At 45.4% G+C, this 20,343-nt stretch overlaps 1 protein-coding gene across 3 annotated transcripts in view; it reads right to left on the reverse strand.

The window, feature by feature from the left end:
• The window catches only part of wdhd1 (WD repeat and HMG-box DNA binding protein 1), a 166,196-nt gene that overhangs the window by 101,112 nt on the left and 44,741 nt on the right, over positions 1-20,343 (reverse strand). For all 3 annotated transcript variants that reach the window (XM_060933658.1, XM_060933657.1, XM_060933656.1), the window contains exons 12-16: positions 18,416-18,597; positions 17,819-18,003; positions 587-828; positions 333-470; positions 34-190 (exon numbers count right to left, since the gene is read on the reverse strand). In XM_060933658.1, coding sequence (XP_060789641.1) covers positions 34-190; positions 333-470; positions 587-828; positions 17,819-18,003; positions 18,416-18,597 — 904 coding nt within the window. The remainder of the gene's footprint in view (positions 1-33; positions 191-332; positions 471-586; positions 829-17,818; positions 18,004-18,415; positions 18,598-20,343) is intronic.

Consider the following 20,343-nt stretch of genomic DNA (forward strand, 5'->3'; position numbering starts at 1 on the left):
ATGTGAAAACCTTAGAGCACTAAAGAGTCACACCTGAGCTGCTGGGGATTCTCATGGATGCCAACCACCCAGTAATGATCTGACTTGCTCTTGCAGCTGTCTCTGGTGTTACAAACAGGAGTCCAGGTGTTTCCCAGGGAGCGATTCAGCATGCGCACCATGCCCTCTGAATCCACGGCACACGGTGTTCCTGCACCCCAAACACAGGTTTATAACACTAATATCATATCGCTTTTTAATTGCACTTCCAGGTCCAGTTCTGTTCAACATTCAGTAACACAAGGTCCATTCTTTTATCTATTACTACTGCGCAACAAGAATTAACGACTCACCTTCTGCACTGAAGCCCATCCATGCCAGGTGAGACTTGCGGGAAAGAGGTAGAGGTTCACCGTGGATGATCTGCTTTCTTTTTTGGTTGAGCTGCAGAAGCTGCACCCCGAGAGCCTGATCACCGTCAAACCCAGTCCCTGACACAACCAAATATTGTTTTCAAGCCATGCGACATAACACTGTATGACACATACAGAATTGTGATGCAGCTAAGAGCAAATTTTTTACCACCCCACACACATTATCTTTATACCTCTGTGATAGACTATTAGAAGCTGCTCCCCATGTCCAGCCATGCACACTACAGGTCCTGGCAGGCTGAACATCTCTCTCTGAACACCGCCAATGGAGAACAGACGCACCAGCATGGCACTGGTGGCTGCTGCTACCCAGCCTTGTCCCAAACACAGCGCTCTCACATCCTCGCCTTTCGGCAGGTCCACTATCCACTCCTTATTCGTGTCCCATGAGGAGAAGTGCAGGCATTGCAGCTTGCTGGAAAGAACACAGAAGATTTAACCAGCTCACAGTGTACAAAGTACAAACAAGTGTGCATCAGAAATAACACAATCCAAAACCATAATTCATCCATTATCTATAGCCGCTTATCCTGTACAGGGTCGCAGGCAAGCTGGAGCCCATCCCAGCTGACCATGGGCAAGAGGCAGGGTACACCCTGGACAAGTCGCCAGGTCATTGCAGGGCTGACACAAAGACAAACAACTATTCACACTCACATTCACACCTACGGTCAATTTAAAGCCACCTGCATGTCTTTGGACTGTGGGGGAAACCGGAGCACCCGGAGGAAACCCACACAGACACAAGGAGAACATACAAACGCCACACAGAAGGGCCCTAGTCAGCCGCTGGGCTCGAACCCAGGGCCTTCTTACTGTGAGGCGACAGTGCTAACCACTACACCACCGTGCTGCCCCCCCCCAAAACCATAATTATTGGACAACAATAATAATTTAAAAAAAAAAAAAACTATTTGTAACCCAACAATCTTATTGCATTTGTTTCCGAATTCACAACATATGCATATCTATGAATCAAAAGTAATCAACACTTGATATACTGAGGCAAAAGTTCAAAAATATAGTAAAACAGACTGATTGATACCATAATTCACCAATTATTATGCTGAAGTTCAGAAGCAATATATTCCAATAGAGTAGAAATTATGGACATAAAATTTTAAGAACAAAATAACTATGAGATCCAGAAGCACTAACCATTATATATACACTCAGATCAGTACTCTGCAGTTCAGTAACAAATATCACAAAAAGTAACATTATCATAAAATTTATGACTTGATGAGATATCACTAGTTTGGACAAGAGGAACAAATAATGCTACAAATAAAAACAACTGATAACAAAATTGACTGATTAATACTGTAAATCACTGATTATTATACACTGAAATCTAGTTATCAAATGACAAGATAATACATCTTGTTATGAAAACCTCCACATCTCTATTGACTCACAGGTGAATGGATACAAATAAAGTTTCTATTCATCTATCAACCCTTGAGTTGTGCGTGTTCTGACCCCACCCTGAAGCTAACTTCAGGCGGGACATTTTCTAGTATTTTCTGGTATTTCATAGATAACTTTCCCCACTCCTACCTCACTCCCTGTCAATCCACATGCACGCAGGCGCACATTCCAAGCCCAGCACACCCCGCCCCACACACACCATCAACAACAATTCAAAGATTTGGAAATTACCACATACTCAATGTAAATATACAGTTGAATAACGATCCTGCCAACAGAAATATGTCAACAAATCCACGTGTATGACACGATTAAAGCCAATCATAAACGACCGTTTACTTTTCAGCTCAAATACACGAAGCGGTATTGGCCGGTTTCGCAAGTGGAATATTGCGCATGCGCACATCGCTCTTTCCGAATAGAAACATCCAGCGATTCAGCAAAACAATATGTCGAGTGAGATGCTTCGGAAATCATGTGAATAAACCGATAAATTTGATATGTAACCCGAATATCGGCGTATTTTGGCACTTGTCCGATCGGACAAGTAACTGAGACAATGAACTTGTCCGACATAAAGTATCACTTGTCCCGGACAAGCGTTAATGTCGAGCCCTGAGTGAGCGACAGTTCTGTGGATGGAAATGCCTTGTTGATAATCGAGGTCAGAGGAAAATGGCCAGATTGGTTTGAGCTGCCTGGAAGGATATAGCAACTCATATAATCCATCCATCCATCCATCCTGATGCCCCATGTCTGGTTGGAGTCTCATCGCTCCTGTGGAGGACGGCCCCATATGGACAGTTGAAAGTCACACTTGGAAGACACTCCGGACACTTACAGTAATGCTTTTGTGGCTGAGGACTACAGTTGGCTTGCTAACTTTGGGACTGCGGTTGTCATGAACAGTTTTGTACTCAAGTTTCCATTAATTAAGAGTTATAACATCAACGAAACTGACTCCATGTTAAAAAACTGTTATAGTCATGTTGTCTGTTGTTGTCCAGGTGAGGATTGGTTCCCTTTTGGGTCTGGTTCCTCTCAAGGTTTCTTCCTCCTGTCATCTGGGAAAGTTTTTCCTTGACACCATTGCCACAGGCTTGCTCATTGGGGATAGATTAGGGATAAAATTGGCTCATGTCTTGGGTCATTCAGATTCTGTAAAGCTGCTTTGAGACAATATATATTGTTAAAAGCACTATACAAACAAATTTCACTTGATATAATCACTCTTTACAACCGTGGTTCTTTACAACCGTGGATGAAGAACAAGTTCCTATTCAAGTAGCTGGTGAGTGTATATGCACTAACCACCACTGTATCAGACTATCATGGCCCCTTATTGTCCATTTGTTATTTTTAAAGCTGAGGATAGACAGACACAACCAGAACAAACTTGTGTTCCGTTTTATTGGTTGATGATGATAGTCTTTGTCCTTCAGGGTCGAAGATGACCATTGACTTAAATTTGGTGGGTGGCTGTTGTGGGTCGGTAGATGACTGAGACCAGTCCGGGTTTTGAAGGTATGCCCACATGTCGGGCACACGTGGGTAGGTGCTGTAGTAGGGGTGGTGACAGTTTGAGCCTTCTGCGCAACTCGTTTCTTCTGAGCCTCGGCAATGCATTTAATCTCTGCTGCACATGCACCAGTGGTGAGCTTTGCTTGCCATGCTGGACAATCCTGAGCAAGCAATTCCCAGGAGTTGAGATCAATTTCTAGAGTTGAGGGACACTTTGAGATCATCCTTGAAGCATTTCTTCTACCCCCCCAGATGAGCGCTTGCCTTGGCACAGCTCTCCATACAACAACTATTTGGGCAGTCGACTGTCCTGACAACATGGCTGGTCCATCTGGCTTGGGCTTTCTGCAGAAGAGTGTTAAAGGTTTCATTGCATCGTTTTTTCATTGTGTGGTGGTCTCTAGTATGAATGAATGCCCTGTGAGCCAGTTTTGGTGAAAAAAATGCTGTGGTTCTCCTGTTTCAGGCTGTTCTAGTTTGGTGGAGGAGTGGGTGGCAGGAGAACGACAGGATTTCAGCTCTTACTCGTTAATATTCATGACATGTAAACGTGTTACCTCTGATTGGGCAACAGCACTGTGACGCTACCTCCAGTGGGTCAGAACAAGCAGATGTGGGTGTCTTTGTAAAAACGGTTTTGATTGGCTATTACGGTCTCAACATCGATGTTTTGACCAATAACAATGTAGATAACATGAATTTTGCATCACATTCAACAAGATTTAAACGAGACTAAAGATGGCGACTTACAAATAATGTGTAAACATCGTTGGAGTTAATAAAGTTTGAACAGCATGAAGGAACATATCCCAACCCCCCGAAATTAATTTAAAAAAAATTATCAACGGATTTGGCATAATATAAAAAGGTCGTTTTTTTACTCAGAAAAAGCGGAAATCCACCAAAAAGTGGAAAACTCTCATCCCTGCCTAGCTTGTGACCATGTCATGCATGCCTGTGCTCACTCTAGGACCCAAATTGTTTTAGCGAAAAGTGCTAAAGACTCAAATTCAATTTGCAATTTCGCTTAGCAAGAAATGCTAAAAGAACAATTTTCTTTTTAGCAAAGTAATTTTTTTTAGCAAGATAATGTTATACTTCTAAATGTTTCTTGCACTGACATAATATTGAAAAATGAATTGTTATTATAGTTTGTTGGTGTTTCAATAGTGTTTGCAAGCTTGTTTCCTGCCTTTGTCTTTCCATGTTCTTGATTTATGTTCATAGCATGCTTATTTATTCTTGAATCCTCTTATTTTGATCATTTCATCAACTGTATATATGTAATGAAATTGTGTGTTTAATTTAACCCACTTAATCTGGTTTACGGAGTCCATATTTTTCATTATAATTATATCTAACATCTGGTGTGATGTGCTTTGCATTCTTTGCTATCTATGCACCTTTTAGCCCTTAGTCACCCTCTGTAGTATGCTGACTGGCCTGTGTGGGTATGTGTGTGCATATAATTGGGATCCGTGTGTGTGTGTGTGTGTGTGTGTGTGTGTGTGTTTAGGGGGATGGGGGGGGGGGGGGGGTGTCTTTATGGGTAGGATGAAGGGAGCTCAGGGAGTTAAAATCAATGGTTGTTTCTTATAAATTAATCTCCTAACCCAAATATAATGATATTCACCATTAATTTCTCAAATGAAACACTTGCAGTCAAAACTTTGAACCATGTGCGTCAAAACGCTCTGAAAACAAGGTACACTTGGTCGATATATCCTGGTTCATCTGTGAGTTCTTCCAAAAGTTCTGTCAGGGTTGATATCATGTAGAAAATACGTCTTTAGAATGGTTATATCGTGTTTTTATCCCTAACTGAGAAAGCGAACAGAATATTCTAAATGTTCTCACTTTTTAGATAAGTTTTTGTCATACGTAAAGTCGGATAATTTATTTTAAACAAACCTCGCTATAATCTTGTTCACTAATGAGCAAGAATTGCCGACATTATCAGCGCAACTCGGAAATTGATCATTTTATATGTAAGGTCCGATGCTATTGGAAGACGTAATTTGCGGTCAACCAATAAGAAGCTTCGAAACTCGGGGGCGTTGGTTATAAATCAAAACATCGAAGATGGACACGAAAGGCAGGGTCTGAATTTCATTTTTCAGAATGGGGGGGAATTTCCCCCCTCAGTGACTCAAATGGGGGGGGGGGGGATTTACACAGTTTGGGGGGGATTTATACAGTTTGTGGGGAACGCTACTTGTGGGCTTAAATAGCTTAGGTCTTACCTTCTGCCACTACTCAGATTGAAGATCTCTACAGTATGTAACCTTTTGTTACCATTTGAGGTATCCTTTTTAGTAGACTTTTCATTTTGATATCTCCAAATTTGGATAGCATTGTCAGATAAAGGCCAGGTGGATAAATGCAAGTATTATTCCCACCAGCCGTCTAAGATATGGACTGTTCAGTTTCGGGTGGAGGGTAGAAAACCACCACAAAATGAAAGAGATCCTTTACAGCATGACATTGCTGACTGACTGTATTATGCCATCAAACACCAACAGCCTTTTTCTAGCAGTGCAAGTAAGGCTCTAGGAAGAGTTTGGAAGGTTGTGTGCCTTTTAGTTAAGCTAATTTTACAACCTCCTTAGTGTTGCTTTACACAGCTGCTTCTTCCTCATCTTCACGCACTATTCTTTAAGTGTCACTGCTTTGTTTAATTATAAAAAAAAAGAAAAAAAATCAGTTTGTTCTTAATAGCACTCAATGAATTTATTGACACAACAAGTCTAACTTAATCTAACTTAAACCAGTCTGCTGACTTTTCAGGATTCTCTTAACTATGTTTGTGTTATTTGTCTCTTCTTTTAGTGACCATCTCTTTAATCAGTGACCTTTGCTTTTTCCTTTTATAACATTTTTATATCATCTTTTTTATCACCTTTTATATCATTTTTCTATTCTCATGTTTGATCTGATCATCCCTGTCCTCTGTTTAATGTCTACAATTAAAATAAGAAAACACTATCAAACTGTTCTTAACACTGAATGAATTTACAAACTTTGTTTCAGTCCACATATAGAACGTTAACAACAGTCTTTGTTGACTTTTCAGGATTCTCTTATACCATATAGCCCTGTCTCCTGTGTCATATGCCATCTTTAATTTAAAAAAAAAATCAAATTGTTCTCAACACTGAACAATTCATCTTTGCTGAGTGCAGGATTCTTGTACATATGTAGTCTTTCCTACTCTTTCTCCTAGTGGTCATCCCTTTTGTCAGCATCAGTGTCCTTTGCTTTTCCTTGTAAATACTTTTTTCTTATAGCCATGCTCTGATCTAATCCCCTTCGCAACATCGTTAATGTTAGCTGTCTCGTCCTGTGTATTCTCAACGGTATCACTCACACTGCTATTACCACCATCGGATCAGGAGTTTTCCTCTTAGCAGGGGAAACTTCTGCCACTGCACTTGTACGTTTTAGCCAGCGGTCCAGGTTTGTTTTACAGCTAAAGTCCGAGAGAGGAAGAGTGTGCGCTGTGTGTGTGCGCGCGTGTGTGTGAGAGAGAGAACTGTCTGTGTCTGCTGTTTTTTTTTTTTTTTCTGAGTAGGCTACGGGGGGGAGAGGGGGGTCAGTCAGTAAAAGGACGGTTCAATTCAAGTAACGTTGAGAACAGAAGTTAGTCGCGCATTCACACTGATCCATTATTAGATTGACGTCACGCAATGCAGTAATGTGTGCGGGAATCTCTCGCATTAGAATCGTTTAAAGGGTGTGGGAATTTAAAAAAATAAAATAATAATAATAATAATAATAATATGCGCGATACCCGCAATCCCGCGCCCAAATTCAGGCCCTAAAAGGTACTGTTTATCTTGAGAAATCGTAATTGTTTGATGGATTTTGCTTAAACTTTAAATGACTTTCGCATAAAATGTGAATACAAATGATTTTCTTTTCGCAAATTGGAATAAAACTTCGCAATTTGCGGACGTGCGAGCGGCTAGCGTGAGCCCAGCATGCTAACGTGGAGGAATATGAACATGCTATTTTGTAACAAAAACCTTCGAACAAAAAGTTCATGTTTTACTTACAGCTTGAGAGCTGGTGGTCGATCGTCTTGGCGGTACAGATCCAGGTATTAAAAACAACCTCGAAGCAAAACCACTACTGGAAGGCACCGAAGTTTGAAAAGTCACTGTGGTTGAAATGATCAGAACACAGTACTAACATTGCATTATACTTCGTTGGTGGTGTTCCAAAGATAAATTCCAACCATTTCTTCTTCACCTCTTCTATCTTGGGCAAGAAATGCAATGATGATGTGTTACTGCCACAAATAAACACAGGCACGAACTTGTTCAGACATGTTTTCAACTTGCTGTTAGGTCCTCTTCGTTAGCTACTGACGAGATGGGCTCTGCTATCTCTCCTCGCGCTTAAATCTGAACTTTCTTCCCGTGGCGGTCGCAAGCCAAGGTGGGCAAGGCCATGAATACTAATTTTCGAAGTGACGCAAGTTCGTAGGGCTTTTTCAGATTCTCTCGTTTTTCCCCCCGACTATTTTCTTTCATAAGCTATACAGGGAATGGGAGTAGAATTACATTTTTCACATGCAGCATGCATATGCAACTCGGAGTGAACTATGGTATTTCAAAAAGAGCCAGTATTAAACGTTTTTGGTGGAAGGGCACCTTTAACACTGGAAAGTCCAACCTATTTTAGGACCTCCATGTCCAGGATTTTGTCCTGCCACTTGATATGAAAGTTGCAAAGGCAGGTCAAGTGGAAGTGATTGAGCTACTTGGTGTGTCTGCTGTAGACAGTCCAGGTTTCACAGGCGTAAAGTAGGGTGGCAAGTTTCACAGTACGGTAGACCATTTTAGCGTCAAGGCTGAGCCCTCTCCGTTCCCAGACATTCTCACGAAGTCTCCCGAAAGCAGCGCTGGTCTTTGCAATCCTGTTGTTCACCTCGACATCTGTGTTCACTGCTTGGGAAAGAGTGCTGTCCAGGTAAACGAATTTGTCGACTGCCTTAACATACTGCCCATTCACTGTAATATGTGGTTCTTGGTAGGGTCTTCAAACCACAGGCTGGTACATTACCTCAGTCTTTTGGGTGCTGATAGTCAGAAGTTGTCCCAGGCTTGCGAAACAGTCCATTTTGTGCTGCATTTTCTGCTCTGTACAGGTACTGAAGGTGCAGTCATCAGCAAACACAAAGTCTCAGATGACCGTCTCCTTCACCTTGGTGATGGCCTGCAGGTGGCTGAGGTTGAACAGACCACCAACAGTCCTGTCTCTGAGGCATATCCCATCCTGACTATCTTGGAAGGCACCTGTCAGCATGGCAGAGAAGAACATGTTAAAGAGTGTAGGGGCAAGAACACAGCCCTGCTTCATGCAGTTTGTTACTGGGATTGCCTCCGACTCTTCTCAATCATCCAATACTTTGACCATCATGCCATCATGGAACTGTCGCACTATCGTGATGAACTTGGTGGGACGGCCAAACTTCTCCATTATCTTCCACAGGCCTTCTCTACTGACCATATTGAACGCCTTTGTCAGGTCAAAGGTCACAAATAGGTCACTGTGTTGCTCTTGGCAGTTTTCCAGGAGCTGGCATGCAGCAAATATCATGTTCACTGTTCCCTGTTCAGCATGGAAGCCGCACTGGCTTTCAGGGAGGAGGCCCTGCTCAAAGTTTTAGAGAAGGCGACTGAGCATGACAAGCTCTGATATTTCCCGCTATGGACAGGAGGGAGATGCCATGGTGGTTATCACATGACCAGCGGTCTCCTTTCCTCTTGTAGATGAGGACTATATTAGCATCCTTAAGTTGCTGCTACGAGAGCCAACAGACACACTAACACATGCGGGAAAAGCAAAGGTGGGGGACTCATCATTCATGTTAACAATCGCTGGTGTACCCCGGGACATATCTCCGTAAAGACAGTTTTATGTTGCCCGGACTTGGAGCTGCTAGCCATTAGCCTGTGGCCATATTATCTGCAAAGGGAGTTCAGTCACGTGATCACCATCTGGGTTTACATCCCTCTGAGGGCAGATGCAGCTGCTGCATGTGAGAGGATTCACTCTGTCACAGCAAGGCTGCAGACACAGCAACTTGAGGCATTTATCATAATTTCTGGGGACTTTAATCATGCTACTTTGGACTCTACTTTGGCTGCTTTTTACCAGGCTGTGGATTGTCCAACAAGGAACAACAGGACAACTGACTTGCTGTATGCTAATGTGAGGAGTGCATACAGAGTCACACCCCTCCCCCCACTAGGGAAGTCTGACCACAACCTGGTTCTTCTACAGCCAAAGTACATCCCCCTGGTTCAAAGGCAGCCTGCAACAACTAGCTCCATCAGGAGGTGGTCCCCTGAAATGGAAGATGCCCTCAGAGACTGCTATGACATCACGGACTGGGATGTGCTGCTTAGCCAACACTGCGAGGACATAGAGGGGCTGACACATTGACTGACAGATTACCTCAACTTCTGTGCAGACGTGGCCTCCCCCGGTAAGACTGTACGGTGTTACCCTAATAACAAGCCATGGGTAACACAGGAAGTCAAAGCTATCCTCAACAGGAAGAAGGCCACCTTCAGGAGTAGGGATAGGGAGATGATGAAAGCAGCACAGCAGCAGGTGAAACGCTGCATGAGGGAAGCTAAGGACAGCTACAGGAGAAAGGTTGAGCAGAAGCTGAAGGAGAACAGCATGAGGGAGGTCTAGGAAGGTGTGAAAACCATCACAGGCCACAATACAAAGACCAGAGTTGTTGAGGGGACAGTGGAGAGGGTGAACGAGTTGAATGACTTCAATCAGTTCAACCAGCCCACGTCCCCCCCACCCTCTCCCTCACTGCAGCCATCTCTCCTTCTTCCCTCAACACACCTCCCCCCAGTCATCACAGCAGCCCCCTCCTCCCCCACCTCAACACAGACTCCTCTATGCGTTACTGCAGACCAGGTCAGAGGTCAACTGAGGAAGCTTCACCCCAGGAAAGCAGCACACCTTGTCCAGGCCTGCTGCTTTCCTGGGGTGAAGCTTCCTCAGTTGACCTCTGACCTGGTCTGCAGCTGGGGAGAGTGCCAACCCTCTGGAAGCCATGAAGTGCTTCGAGCGGCTAGTCATGCAGCATATCAAGTCTGCCCTCCCCCCCACCCTGGACCCTTTCCAGTTTGCATATCAGTCCAACCGTTCGACTGATGACGCCATCTCCACTGCCCTCCACTCAGCCCTCACCCACCTGGAGACAAAAGACTCATATGTCAGAATGCTGTTCATAGACTTTAGCTCAGCATTCAACACAATCATTCCTCAGCAGCTCATTCATAAACTGGACCAGCTGGGACTCAACACCTCCCTGTGCAACTGGCTGCTGGACTTCCTGACGGGGAGACCACAGGCTGTACGGGTTGGCAGTAACTCCTCCAGCACCATCACATTGAACACGGGGGCCCCCCCAAGGATGCATGCTGAGCCCCCTCCTCTTCACTCTGCTGACCCATGACTGCACACCAACATCCAGCTCTAATCTCTTCATTTAGTTTGTGGATGACACGACTGTGGTGGGTCTCATCAACAATGGCGACGAGACAATCTACAGGAGTGAGGTGAGCCGCGTGGTCATGTGGTGCAAGGACAACAATCTCCGCCTGAATGTGGAGAAGACGAAGGAGATTGTTGTGGACTTCAGGAGAGCGCACACCCAGCACGCTCCACTATCTATCGACGGTGCTGCAGTGGAGAGGGTGAGCAGCACCAAGTTTCTGGGTGTGCACATCTCTGAAGACCTGTCCTGGAGCAACAACACCGCATCACTGGCCAAAAAAGCCCAACAGCATCTGTACTTCCTCCGCAAACTGAGGAGAGCAAGAGTCCCGGCCCCCATCATGCACACATTCTACAGAGGCACCATCGAGAACATCCTGACCAGCTGCATCACCTTGTGGTACAGCGCCTGCATTGTGTCCTGCTGCAAGACTCTGCAGCGCATCGTGAGAACAGCTGAGAGGATCATTGGTGTCTCTCTCCCTTCTCTTATGGATATCTATAACTCCTGCCTCACCCGCAAAGCCATCAGGATTGCAGGTGACCCCACCCACCCATCTCACAGCCTCTTCAGTCTGCTGCCGCTGGGGAGGAGACTGCGGAGTCTCCGGGCCAAAACCAGCAGGCTTAAGAACAGTTTCTTTCACCAGGTGGTCAGGAGGCTCAACTCCCTCCCTGTTCTGCCCCTCCCCCCTCTGCCCCCTGCCACAGATTCTGCCCGCACACCCCCCCTGCCCCCCCTTCAGCATCTGACATGTCACCCTCACAGTCCCCCCCAACACACACACTCTCAACGTTCATTAACACACTGAACTCAGGGACCGCACATTTCACTTTACCTCGCTCATTTGCACTATTCTGCACTACCTCACCTTAACAGTTATTAGTTTATTGTTTACACTGCTTATTTCATGTTTACCTGCTATACCTCAAGTGCCCTTGACTGTTTATTTGCTCCAATTTATGTGTGTGTGTGTATATATATATATATATATATATATATATATATATATATATATATATATATATATATATATATATATATATGAGTGATTCCACACTTATGGGTACTGAAATGGGGACATGAACTTATTTTTAAAAATTCACCTAAAACCATGTCTTTTTTTACCATCAGGTCACAAAACATGTAATCTTTAATGAATGATATGTTAAAAGATAACTTTAATTTTCTGAGATGTAATAAAAACATATTTATATGCCAAAGTCACAACGTAACAGAAGTGTTGTGGACATATATATTCTCAATTTTAACAATGTAGAATTACTTTTTGAAACATAGGAAGGTGATGTTTTAGCAAATATAATTAATAAACATGTGTAGTAGAATAAACATACACTAAGATTAACATGGTATATAGCTAGATTGTAATTAATTTGTAACAGACGCGAGATGGACAATCGTAACAGAAGTAATGTAACAGACATCATTTTGGAACTCATAGGCTTGACTTTGGCATATAAATATGTTTTTATTACATCTCAGAAAATTAAAGTTATCTTTTAACATATCATTCATTAAAGATTACATGTTTTGTGACCTGATGGTAAAAAAAGAAATGGTTTTAGGTGAATAAGTTCATGTCCCCATTTCAGTACCCATAAGCGTGTTTATACTGTTTATATTGTTGATTTAAATTTTTATTTATTGCATTGCCTGTTTGCACCATGGGTCAGAGAGGACTGAAATTTCATCTGTGCTGTATGTCGAGCATGTATAGCATATTTGACAATGAAGTTGACTTGACATCACCTATCGTTCCAGTTCCCACAAAGAATCGGCCCAGCGAGCTGAACGACTTCCGACCGGTGGCACTCACTTCACATCTGATGAAGACATTGGAGCGGGTCCTCCTCAGCCTCCTCAGACCCCAGGTACAACATGCCCAGGACTGTCTGCAGTTTGCGTACCGGGCAGGTGTGGAAGACGCCATCCTCTACCTGCTACACCAAGCCTACTTGCATCTGGATAAAGGAAATGGCACAGTGAGGATCCTCTTCTTGGACTTCTCGAGTGCCTTCAACACCATCCAGCCCCTATTACTTCAGGACAAACTGAACAGGATGCAAGTGGACCCCTGCCTGGTCACCTGGATCTCCAGCTACCTCACTGACAGGCCGCAGTACGTCAGGCTGAAGGACATCACGTCTGACACTGTAATTAGCAGCACAGGAGCATCCCAGGGCACAGTGCTGGCCCCTCTTCTCTTCACCCTGTACACCACGGACTTCTGCTACAACTCGGAGCTGTGTCACATTCAGAAGTTTGCCAATGACACAGCCATCGTTGGGTGTATCGGTGACGACAGAGAGGAGGAGTATAGGAGCCTGGTGAGGGACTTTGCTGTGTGGTGCAACAGGAACCATCTGCAGCTCAACACCTCAAAGACCAAGGAGCTGGTCATTGACTTTGGGAGGTCCAGACCAAGGTCATGACCAGTTCTGATCGAGGGAGTCGAGGTGGAGGCTGTGGATTCCTACAAGTACCTCGGGCTGTGGCTGGACAGCAAGCTGGACAGCAAGCTGGACTGGACTTGCAACACCAATCACTTACACAGGAAGGGACAGAGTAGGCTATACTTCCTGAGGAGGCTGCGGTCCTTTAACATCTGCAGGAAACTCCTGTGGATGTTCTATCAGTCTGTGGTCGCCAGTGTCCTGTTTTACACCGTGGTGTGCTGGGGGGGGGGCAGCACATCCAAGAAGGACACATCCAGGCTGGACAAACTGATCAGGCGGGCTGGCTCTGTGGTCGGGATGAAGCTGGACTCTCTGGTGACGGTGGCAGAGAAGAGGTCTATGGACAAACTATTGAACATCATGGACGATGCCAGTCATCCTCTGCACACAGTCATCAGCAACCAGAGGAGCCTGTTCAGTGACAGAATGCTCCTTCCCAAGTGCAGGACGAACAGATTCAAAAACTCCTTTGTCCCTCATGCCATCAGACTGTACAACTCCTCTCTGAGGGGGAGGAGGGATAACAGGAGGACAAAGGACAGGAAGGAGCAATAGCCTCGCCTAACAATAAGCAATACCGGACAATGTGCAATATCAAAGTGCAATATCTTTCCTGCTCCCCCCACACACACACACACACTTACCCTAACCCCACTTCTCCCCCCCTTCCCCCCTCCCTCTCTTCCCCATATCTTATTCTTTTATATTTCTATATGTAAATACTTAATTTTAATTTATCTGGAAGTTTTTCCTCCATTTCTTTTCTCTGTTTATCTGTAATGATGCTGCTGGAATCTTAATTTCCCTGAGGGAACCCTCCCAAAGGGATCAATAAAGTTTTATCTAATCTAATCTAATCTAATCCAATCTGCTGTGGGACCTGTCCTGCATTCCACATGGACTGAAAGAGCTCAGTCAGTTTCTGCATCATAGTAGGACCACCTTCTTTGTAAACTTCAGCAGGGATAGCGTCTGATCCTGTCACTTTGCCACAGGAGAGCTGCTTGATGGCCTTTCTGACTACTTCTTCTGTGGGGAGGTTGTGAAGGTCCATGCCGATTCCCACCTGTGGTAGGCATGCAATGGCCTTGCTGATGATGTCAGCAGGACAGGTTGAAAAGTTCAGCCCACCACGCCAAGATCTGCTTCTGCTCTGTTAGTAGCGGTGTCCCATGTGCACGGAGGGGAGAAGATCCAGACGGCAGGGGGCCATAGATAGCCTTCAGGGCATCATAGAATCACCTGCTGTCATGGCCATCTGCATAGCCTTGGATTTCATCAGCCTTCATGCTGAGCCAGGCATCCTGCATCTCACAGAGCTTCTTCTGCACTTTTCACCTTACATTGGCAAAGGAGTTTTTCTTTGCTTATGAAAAGGGATCATTCTGGTGAACTCTGAACAGCTGTTGTTTTTCCTGACAGTAAAATCTGCATCTCGTTGTTGTTCTCATCAAACCAATTTTGTTTTTTGCAGGTAGCTGGTCCAAGGTTTTCAAGGGCAGAAGAGTAAACTGCATCTCCAAAGGCAGCCCACTGCTTTTCAATGTTGCCCTGATCTAAAGGTGCATCAGGCAACCCGCTATCCAAGTCACTGGCAAATTCCTCTGCAATTCTGCAGTTCTTCAGCCTGGAGACATTGATTCGCTTTAGTCTTCTGGCCTTGGGGTCTTTGAGCGGGCAGAATGCAAAGTTTGCACTTGAATACAATGAGATGATGATCAGTCCAATTGTCGGCACCACATAGATTTTGTCACTCACATCCTGCCTGTCTCTCTTCCTGGTGACAATATAATCAGTCAGATGCCAATATCTGGAACAAGGGTGCATCCAAGATGTCTTGTTTCGGTTAGGGAGTTGAAATAGCGTGTTGGTAATAAGATCATGAGCAGCGTACATTCTGAGGAGCAGTAAGCCATTGCTGTTACACTTGCCAATGCCGTGTCTTCCTATGATCCCTTCCTAGATCTGGTGATTGGACCCCACTCTGGCATTGAAGTCTCCAAGAAAGAAAAGCTTCTCTGACTGCATGACTGTTGCAATGATGGCGTCAAGTTCTTCATAAAATTTATCCTTGATGTCCTCAGAGTTACTCATTGTGGGAGCATAAGCACTAATCAACATTGTGTTCTTTCTTGCTTCCAATTGGGAGCCGAAGTGTCATCAAGCCATCGTTGATGCCCTCTGGGAGTTTGGCAAGTTTCTGGGTGAGGTGGGACTTTATAGCAAATCCAACGCCTGCCTCTTACCGTTCAGTGCTGTTAGGACCACTCCAGAAGAAGGTATAACCACCACCACCACATTCCATGAGCTGGCCCTTGTCTGTTAGACGTGTTTTGCTGAGGGCAGCTATGTCCACATTGTAGCAAGCTAGTTCTCTGGTGACTAGTGCAGTTCTTCTCTCCGGCCTGCTTGCTTTGATGTTATCCAGTAGAGTGCGCACGTTCCATGTGCCAAGGTTGACCTTCACCATCTTGTTCATTTTATTTTGACCACTGAGTGGGATCCCCGCCAGCTACAGTGTACTGGCCAAGGTGAGGTGAAGCAGGCTACGTTTGGGGCACCTTTTCTAGCCCCTTCCTCCATGGAGGTGAGCAGAGTGAATCCAAAACAGAGCTGCTCAGACATCCAGGGGGCTGCCAAACACTGCTGCTGCATCATTCCAGCAGAGAGCGACCCTATACCCTGGGCGGCCTGTGTGCAGATTCGTGACTACAGCTTCCAGTGTTTCCACACCTGCTGCTTTGCCACTTGCCCATCACCACAAGACTTGAATTTGAAGTCATGACTTACATGTGACTTGGATTAGAGTGAGGGAGAGCTGCACAACCGTCAGCCTCACTCTCTCATCCTGACCTAACTGGGTCCAGGGGCAAGACAGAATCAGGACGGCTGGAGCTAGGTCAGGGCGCAGTGGATGGCCTGCAGTGTTCTATGTGTTGTTCTGTGTGTCCCTGATCACACTCCACAAATGCTTTGCTGGGTCTGCCTTCCTGCCCATTGAACCACTAGTTGGTGGTCTCCTCAGTGCATTCTGCCAAGTCCAGTCTTCAGTCGTAACCCTGACCAGGGGGAGTGAGGGGTTGCTGGTGCTTGCTCAAGGCATCACCCTAGGCTAGTGGAGGGAAAGAGATGCCTTACTACTCCATTGCGTGGCAGTCAAGGACGGCACATGCCCAACATAGGAGGCCGAGTCCAACGCATATGATTAGTTGCTTGAAAAGGAGCAACAGTAATGACACTAGGGTTGCTCCAGTTACCTGTAAATTTGACATATGAAAAAGGTACAGTATCATCATTTCACAAATGTTCGGTAGTTAAGATTACTGCATTTCACCACTTATTTAACTATACTTTGAAATGCACCTTTAAGACTAAGCTGGCAGCTCATGAGCATGATGTAAGGCTAACACTCACAGTGAAGAGCTCTCGGTCTGGCCAGTGACCTTCCACACCGCCTCGAGTTATCTAACCATGTTTGGGAAGGTACTATGGCTTCAGCAACTGCTGAACGAACTAGTGACCATCAGATTGAAGATATTGGTCGAGAAACAAGTACACTGTCTGAGCTGACACTGATGAATCTTTTTGGAAGCATTCAGATATTGTTTTCCAGGACACTGTGAGCCCAGCGGCTGTACGGCCTACAGGACACAGAGTTTGCGCTATTGTGAATGGGATGTGCACCCAATCTCTCTCACTCGCACAATAATAGTCTAACCTCACAGCATGTAGCCTACATACAACATGACAAAACCCTTCAGTTCCACAATAATGGCCACCCATTAAAAGATCCATCCATTATCTGTAGCCGCTTATCCTGTTCTACAGGGTCGCAGGCAAGCTGGAGCCTATCCCAGCTGACTACGGGCGAAAGGCAGGGTACACCCTGGACAAGTCGCCAGGTCATCACAGGGCTGACACATAGACACAGACAACCATTCACACCTATGGTCAATTTAGAGTCACCAGTTAACCTAACCTGCATGTCTTTGGACTGTGGGGGAAACCGGAGCACCCGGAGGAAACCCACGCGGACACGGGGAGAACATGCAAACTCCGCACAGAAAGGCCCTCGCCGGCCATGGGGCTCGAACCCAGGACCTTCTTGCTGTGAGGCGACAGCACTAACCACTACACCACCGTGCCGCCCCCTGTTAAAAGATAATGTAGAGAATGTATTATTCTCATTCTATTATTCTTGAATTATGCTATGCAGTGCATGTGCTCTCAGTTGATTATACTGTATGATGAAGACAGAGGACATCCTAAGGGCGACTTGGGATGAGGGGAAATTAGTCTGTGCATGCAGGTGAACATGTTCAGGATTATTTCATTCTGAGCTGCTCAAATAAAAACTTTCCTTGTGGATTATTCTCAGCCAGAATGATGTAGATGGTTGCAAAAGGATTGTTCCAAGACATTTAGCTCAGAAGAGAAGCTACCTAGCGAGTTCGTCGGTGCCTTCACAGGCAAGCAGAACGGCCTCCTGGGATAGATCAGCCATGCTGTGCTCCAGTGTGTTGGTGAGGTGCATGGCGTGATGGACAGCAGTGTCATGGAACTCCACATCGATGGCGTTATCCTGTTCATCGTTGTAGCTGCGCACAATACCGACAGAGTTCCAAACCTGGAGGACAACACACACACACACGATGTGTTAACTTCACTGCACCATGCTGTACATTCTCTCATGTCAGAAATCTTAATGTTGCAGTTTTACATCCATTATAAAGTGCTGACACTGGAGACTCCTTTCAAAAGTAAACAGTAAATAAACAGTTCCTCACAGAAAACAAGCAGTTACTATAGAAATGATAATGTACAAGTCAAAGTACATTAATATAAACCTGTGATTTGCTTTGGAGCTGGAACTACTGTCTGAGCTACTGCAATTGAAAATGATTCAACACCAATCAGAACCTAGATTTCAACAGCACTGTGGTATAAAATCTCTAACATTTTTAACTCCTTCCCAGATTGCAGCTTCTTGTCATCCATCACACTATACTATCGCTAACTCCTATCTTTCCCCTTCTCACCATGAAACGGTGCATGAGGTGTGCTGGAGTAGAGCCAGGCTGGAAGGGTCTCTGAGGCACTGTGGGCATGGGACCCTCATAAACTGGGTGTGGCAATGCTGCCGTGGGGGGTACTGGGGCAGGAAAAACACCGCTCTCTCCATCATCTTCAGCTAAATGAGCCACCTTCACCGAGCCAGTGTCTATAAAGAAGTAGAGGGTTCGAGGGAAGATCAGAGGAAAGCGAAGTTTTCACAGCGTTTCATCAGACAACATTCTCCTGTCCAGCAGTGCAATACTGTATATCAAATAGGCATGTAACAATATACCATGCAACCATAAATCAATCACGATAGAAATTTGACAACACAAATCGAGGAAATTAAAAAAACAAAACAAAATGGACTCCATCATCAGGGTGTGTAATCTCAGATGTTTTCTAAATTGCAATTATGTTGTTTAGACAGCAGAGGGCAATAACGTACTATAATGGGAATACACGTGACTTCACCTGAGGTGGAAGTAACAATGCTAATGCTGAGAAAGTACAGAAACACCAAATTGCTGCAAGATGGGAAAGAGCCAGGGCTCAACATTAAAGGTGCCCTTCCACCAAAAACGTTTAATACTGGCTCTTTTTGAAATACCATAGTTCACTCCGAGTTGCATATGCATGCTGCATGTGAAAATGTAATTCTACTCCCATTCCCTGTATTAGCTTATGAAAGAAAATAGTTGGAAAAACGAGCAGATCAGAAAAAGCCATACGAAGTTGCGTCACTTCGAAAATTAGTATTTCATGGCCTCGCCCACCTTGGCTTGCGACCACCCACGGGAAGAAAGCACAAGGAGAGAGACGTAATTCGCCCCGAGGCACGGCACGGTGCTCCGCATCAGTTTCGTTTCAATGGCGGCTCCAGCCTGACTTTGCACGCTTGTAACTCGGGCAGGGGAGGTCCCAGCATCCCCAGACTTGGCAGCCAGCGGCCTCTACCCTCTCCCGAACGAAAGAGTGCTCCCTGGGCGGGCTAGTTCCGCGCCTCGGGACGTAATTCACCTAACCCCAAGTCCCAGCCTCCCCAGACTTGGCAGCCAGCGACCCCTGCCCTCTTCCGAACGAACCAGCGCTGCCAGGGCCCGTCAGCTCCCAGCCAGGGGACGTTATTCCCCCCACACACCCCGAGGAAAGCTCCGCTCCATGCCTTGATGAGAGCCGCTGCCGCAGGGAGTATTCAATTAAATAAATAAATGAATAAATGAACGAACGACTCCCTTCCAGTCACACACACACACAAGCATTCTGGTTGGGGAAAGAGCTCCCTTCCTCTGCTCTCCCTCTCCTCTTATAGGGCGCGGTCATTGGGGAAGACACACAAAAACACGTTAATTCCCCTCAGGTGCAGTGATTCTGCCACTTACCTTCCCTGACTCCGCCCTCCATTCACAGACCGCCGCTCGGCCACGCCCCCGCTGCCACATCTACATTGTTATTGGTCAAAACATCGATGTCGAGACCATGATAGCTAATCGAAACAGTTTTTACAAAAGACACCCACATCCGCTTGTTCTGACACACTGGAGGTAGTATCACAGTGCTGTTAGCCAATCAGAGGTAACACGTTTACATGTCATGAATATTAATGAGTAAGAGCTGAAATCCTGTCGTTCTCCCGCCATCCACTCCTCTACCAAACTAGAACAGTCTGAAACAGGAGAACCACAGCATTTTGTTTTTCACCAAAACCGGCTCACAGGGCATTCATTCATACTAGAGACCACTGCACAATTAATGGAAAAACGATGCAAGGGGACCTTTAAGGACTGCCCGATTGCCCGGGGCAAGTGAAACATGCATTCGGGCAAGTGGGATATGTCCCCGGCATGCCCGACTGGGCAAGTTGGAATGAGCATATATTACGAACTAGCACCGCAAAAATTGGGCTTTTTGA

The sequence above is a fragment of the Neoarius graeffei genome, chromosome 11 (genome assembly GCF_027579695.1).
Source record: "Neoarius graeffei isolate fNeoGra1 chromosome 11, fNeoGra1.pri, whole genome shotgun sequence".
Classification (NCBI taxonomy): Eukaryota; Metazoa; Chordata; class Actinopteri; order Siluriformes; family Ariidae; genus Neoarius; species Neoarius graeffei.